Consider the following 6,000-nt stretch of genomic DNA (forward strand, 5'->3'; position numbering starts at 1 on the left):
CATGATCATGTTCACCTGGTCTCAACTAGTTAGACTACAAAAGGAGCAGGTGTTCTTAATATTTCCTAATACATTGTACATTCATTTTTAAATGTGCTTCCTGTTAAGGTACAATTACAGCAGATGTTGTCCATTATTGAATGTCACCAAGGAAATAAACATGTTCAATTAACTTAAATAAGGCTTAGCGCTCTTTCTCAGCATATCTTAATCCTTTCTACTGCAGGTGGTTGGCCTTGGACCTGTGCAGGAAGAAAACGGCTCTTGATAAGTGCAACCAGCGCTCATGTCTTAATAATCAGGAAAAAAGGAAATGGGGGCCTTTTTGAAGGGGGATTTAATCCTCTTGACTGAATCTGACATTTTTAAAATATGGATTGAAGCAGTACAAATGTATCATATTAAAGCACAGATTAGTAAGAGGCGGCAGTTATTTGGCAGGTCTACGACTGAAGTGCAGAGGAGACGACATAAAGGACATCTCACGGGGTCAGTGACCTGCACCTTCAAGGTACAACGGCCTGCTGAGGACAACCTAACAAAAGAGACAGCACAATATGAAAAGCATACAGCCAGCGGATTCAACCAAACAAGCAGATTAAATAATATCCTTCACCTCAAAAAAGAAGGGACTAAGGGGGGAAAAGAACACACATTGTCTGGATCTGCACATGGTAAAAGAAATTCCTCTTGGATTTAAGGACACGACCTGCATCATCAGCCTGAATAAAAACACGACTCCAAGGAGAGATATATGTCTCATGTGGATTTTCCTTTGAGCAAACACAAACATGGCAAGGGAAGGAATGTTCTTTTGATAACTATGAAATGTTTGCTTTAATTTAATTGCTTTGGGCGTTTTCCAAGAACTTGACTTGCTAGATCACTACTGACTCTTATCTACATTCATTGTTCATTTTATAGTGTCATTATAACCACCCGCATTTAAGCCACCCGTACACTTGAGGAGAGACTGCTGTTTGAAATGTACCCCTTCTTGTGCTTGGGAGCTGAAATGTAAATGTAAACATCAAAATCTTAACACTCTTCTTAGCACTTAGAAAATACACAAATGATGTTCCTTTGTGGCAACATGTGTAAATAGTAATTCAAAATGAGAACAATCCGAGGATTAATGACACATTTTGACAAAAGCACTGTAATTACTGTATTTATATGTAAAAACAAAAACTCTCTTCTCTTTTCCCCCTGGTGAATTCCTCACAATGACACAGAACAAGGCACAGGCTCACTATAGGTTCAACACATGGAAATAGTAATAGCACATTACCAATTTCATTTGATAATACAAACTCCACTTTGTGACACATTCATAATGCATAGACAAGAAGTTCAAATCAGCTACATGATAAATTCACAAATTCTGAACTAATTGCCATGTAAGCTTTCATAAAGTGTCATTTTTGACATTGCAGGGAAACTGTCATTTTAGTGAGTTCACATTTCCCGTTGTCTGCGCACGCTCATATGTACATGAGCCACTGCTTAACAAGGGTCAGCTGTGTGCAAGTACACAAAAGAGCAGAATGAAACAGCGTAAAAGCCTAAGGATTTGGTTTTACTAGACTTGCCAGTCCCCTTTGCCAATTCTCCAAAAACATAAATTTAGATGCTCAGGCTGCATCTGCTGACTTTTAATACAACTCACCTTCGAACAGCTGGTGTAAGTTATGAATAATAGATTAAAATATCTTATACATGACCCCAAATATTTTGGTTTTTTTTATAACCAACATTGGCTTCCACTAAAATGAGATAATACATGCTACTCTGAAATAACAGCAGGCTGAAGAAAAGCACAACAAAAATAAATTTTGTTTTTGCTACTGGTTTGGTAGCAACGTTGACATGCCATCTCCAGTAATGTGGACTGATGTTTGTATCTCAAGGGGGTTTTTGTATTAGTGTCCATCTGTTGTGCATTAACCGGATCACAGAAGGGAGCCTCTGCACTTCTAACGATAGTAGCTATGTCACTGTACGCCTGAAAACTGTAACAAAGTTATTCTACACCTCACATAATAGAATCTCTCCTGTACTCGATAAATCATTCGTCTAGTGCAATACACAGTGGTGGTTCTTATCTAACATTGCCCAGCAGAAGTAGCTGGAGATAATTCAAACACAGAGTCTCTGTACTGTTGCCAGATTATCTCTGTGCGCCCCCCCTTCAACACACACAACCCAAAATACACTGCTGCAGTATGAAAACTTACAAAGACGTTATTTGCCTCTCGGGCTCATCAGCCGGAGAAAGCGTGTTATTACATATTTCACTTGGAATATGACGAGATACGCATTCAGACAATGGCTGTATTGTATCTCTAATCAAACTGGCTGCATGATATTACACAGCACAGGGATCGGTCATGGAGATCACAGACTATCTTTGGGTTTGTTCTATTCTTCAATTTACCTTCCATTATTTATTAAATCACATCAAATTTTATATATTTATTTATGTATTTATTTCAAGTGTGGATGTGCAACTGAATGATAGCAGCGTTTGCCCTTAAATCTGTCTTTTCCAACTGCTCTCTAAAAAAAGCATGCGCACATACAGCAGACTGTACACATGGATTATCATATAGATCAGTAACAGGTTCGTGCTACCAACAGGTAGGCACACACACACATCATCTTCTTTTTAGCATTGCTGTTGATCTAAATTCTACTTCAGTGGTTATTATCAGCTTTTAATCTAAATGTCCACCTGAAATGTTTTAAGCACTGAAACAAATTAAAGAGTTGTAGTCCAAAGTGGAAAAATGCCAGTGTGTTAAAGATTTAATTAGAACACTATCCTTTAAAATGCAGCTTAACTTGTTTCAATTTTGTGCAAACACGTTTTCCCAAAATGTAGTTTGTTGTATATCATTTATTGTTCAAGAGAAACTAAACTCCTGCTCTCACCTTCTAAATGTTGCTGTTGTCAAGATGCAGGCAAACAAATGTCATGTGGCGTACAGGCTGGATTTGTTATATTGGTTATATATTTTATTGGTTAAATAAGATTCTGTGATGTTACTCTCTGGTGTGTCCTGAAGCAGCAGAACAATTCAAAGGGCTTCACCTTGAAACTGAGGTTGTTGCTACAGTGTCCGACATCTGATCTTAATTTTTTTTCTGACTCCCAACAGATGATGTATTGAGCAATATCTACTACTCACAAAAAGACTTAGTCTACTAGAAACAACCAACCTATACATCAACTTAGGTAGTACAGGTTATTCAATATTTAATGTCAGTTAGTGAGCATTACCCTCTGAGGGTTTCTATAAGGCACAATACACACAAGTCCCTTTTCCTCATCTCCACTGTCATCTTCCGGCCTCATGTGATTCACATTTTCTGCATGTGACTCTTAAGGTTGTTTATTTGCCATATCAATTCTGTCTCAGAGTAAGATGTTAGTTGAATCAAGAGAAATAAATAACTGAGAAGAACCTCATCCATGCTGGAGTATTGTGTTTGTACAATGGATGTTTTTTCCACTGTGTGTTGTAGTATGTGTTTCTATTCTGAAATCAGATGCATTTGGTCTGTTGGCATGGTGAAAAGGCTTTAATGCATACTGATGATCATGCTACAGTTGCACACAGTGCATATTTCACCACGATATAAAATGTGAGAAATATACAATTCTACAAATGCATTTAAAAAAATTACACTCAGTGAGTCCAAAGTGATGCATTTGTAAAGGTCCTTGATATTTACTGGAATTCAACATTGATTGGGTGGATTGGGTTGCAGCAGCTAGTTTATTTGTCAAGTACTTAAGTTATTCATAACAACTAGCTAGTTTCAAACTTGTTAGTTTACACTGCACCAATACCACAAAAGGAATACCTTATCTAGTAATGAGTTTTACAAGCTACTGTCACATCAGTTTTAAGCTAGCTAGCTAGCTAGTAAATGTGACATAACTGACAAAAATATAACAGCTTAAGGAGCCAAATTATATATTAAACCTGCGAGCTAGGAGTTTGTAAATGTAAGCATGAGTTTGTTTTATTTATATATCCATATATAAAGAAATATCTTATTAGTATTCATGCTGTTTAAAATGAGTAGGAAACATCCGATTATGCTAACTTCCCCAACGTCATTCTAATTGTTCTAATTAAATGTCATTTAAAATCTTTCCAGTTTACATCATTAACCAGCATTTGGACAAGTGTCAGGTCAGACTATCGACCATATTCCATTGCCTCTTTATACTTTAAATAGGACATACATCAGCAAGCTAACGTTCATTGGAGTCGTTGGATTAAACACATCAGGGGAGATACATTTGTGCGAGGAACATAGTTAACTTACTCAGCTAGTAGCAGACAACCAATACAGCTAGCATTACAGCGTTAACATGTTGATGATGTATATTGTGAGACAAGAGATGTAGTTTATTGATCGGTTTCATAAAATGTCACTTTACTGCTTTACAACAAACTGACACTTTCTTGACAGAGAAAATTATCTTCTAAGTTGACAAAAATCATGTGTGTAAGTTAGGGCACAGCACAAATGGGATCCAAAATTAGTTGCCTCACTGTTGACTAACTTAACATTTACATTTTTTCCCGAAAGAAGGACCCATGGGGCGAAAGTTGAAGGGAGGGATTTAGGCTCTGTATTAGGGAATACCACAGCCATTTTTCTCTATTTTCTCTGGTCATGTAGCACCAATTTAAAAAATATTTGCACATTTATGAATATACCATGTTGCCGATGGTGAAATATTCCTTTATAGAAAATAATTGTGATGGTATCCAGGCTGGTTTTCAAACACAGCTTGTAATCTTCACCTCTCTGAAGGAGCTAACAGCATATCATAAGAAGGTAAATTTGAAAACCAACCAGTGTTATATCAAACAGGCTCTTAGTGTGCAGGATAAATAAAGCAGTTCACAAGCTTCCTTGGCCTTAGCTACTGACAAGGGGTCAAACCAGCCTTTATTCACAGTTCTTTTTACACAGCCTGTAATTTATAAATTCTGTGAGAGGAAGAGATTTTATAACACTTTATTATAATCAAGATCATTCTCTGTCACAGTCCCTTGGTCTCCAATTATGTACTATATGAGTGCAGGTTAATGATACAGTTACTAAATTGAATAAAAAGGATTCAACAGACTGTCATAAATGCAGTCATGAAATGAAAAAGTAGCCTGGATCACTGCTGTGTTGGCATCTTGTGATATAACACAAAATGTCATGCTCACTGACATGTGTCACTCTTGAGTGCTGCTGGTCGTAGCCGGGCATCAGTGCCTCAGAAGACGAAGCTCACAGCAGTCGCCTGAATCACGTCCTCCCCAGCTACTTTCCCATAATCCTCCTCTCCTCATCCACACTTCCACCCTCACTTCCTGTCCTCACTGGACATCAACAGTCATGCCATAGTCGGGGCTGCTAGCGAACTGAATCTTCCCATCTGTTTCCTGCTCTTCAAACACTGTGATCTGCAATAAAGCAAAAAAATACCAGCTTAGCTGAGGTCATGAAGGGACACTGACAGTGGGTGGTTGAACACCAGTGTCAATATATGCACACTCGGAGAAAAGACAAGGAGAAACACAGAGGTGATGGATATCGGTAGCTGTATGCTGTAACTGTTGACCTGTGATGTGCTTTTACTTTGCCATATTGAAGGACTGATGGAACTAGACCATGTACATCTGCTATGTTTGCACAGTCTTTAAGATTTGGAGGATTTTCATTTGCATCTGCGGGGCGTGGTGATGGCGCAATGGATAAGATGCCTGCCTTTGGTGTGAGAGACCTGGGACAATACACACACACACACACATATATATATATATATATATATATACACACACACACACACACACACACACACACACACATATACACACACACACACACACACACACACACACATATATTCTACAACTGAGTGAAAACTTAAAGTGCTTTAAATGTGACCATGTGGTAGCACTAGTAGATACACCAAAAACT

At 37.9% G+C, this 6,000-nt stretch overlaps 2 protein-coding genes across 11 annotated transcripts in view; one reads left to right on the plus strand and one right to left on the minus strand.

Annotated features, from left to right (window-relative positions):
• b3gat1a (beta-1,3-glucuronyltransferase 1 (glucuronosyltransferase P) a) overlaps nt 1-747 on the plus strand; it is an 81,360-nt gene extending 80,613 nt beyond the window's left edge. For all 4 annotated transcript variants that reach the window (XM_046074678.1, XM_046074677.1, XM_046074679.1 and 1 more), the window contains one exon: nt 227-747. The gene's annotated coding sequence lies outside the window, so the exon portion shown is untranslated. The remainder of the gene's footprint in view (nt 1-226) is intronic.
• Nucleotides 748-4,938: 4,191 nt separating this feature from the next.
• Nucleotides 4,939-6,000, minus strand: part of LOC123985778 (beta-galactosidase-1-like protein 2) — a 24,962-nt gene continuing 23,900 nt past the window's right edge. For 3 of the 7 annotated variants that reach the window (XR_006828748.1, XM_046073643.1, XM_046073640.1), the window contains exons 19-20: nt 5,659-5,803; nt 4,939-5,483 (exon numbers count right to left, since the gene is read on the minus strand). Coding sequence is in view for 4 of the 7 variants with exons in the window: in XM_046073643.1 (XP_045929599.1) it covers nt 5,703-5,803 (101 nt within the window). In the remaining 3 variants the exon portion in view is untranslated. Of the gene's footprint in view, nt 5,484-5,641; nt 5,804-6,000 lie in introns of all 7 variants that reach the window. The other 4 variants (XR_006828749.1, XR_006828747.1, XM_046073641.1 and 1 more) reach the window with 2 other exon arrangements.

Source organism: Micropterus dolomieu, linkage group LG17 (genome assembly GCF_021292245.1).
Source record: "Micropterus dolomieu isolate WLL.071019.BEF.003 ecotype Adirondacks linkage group LG17, ASM2129224v1, whole genome shotgun sequence".
In the NCBI taxonomy this organism is placed as follows: domain Eukaryota; kingdom Metazoa; phylum Chordata; class Actinopteri; order Centrarchiformes; family Centrarchidae; genus Micropterus; species Micropterus dolomieu.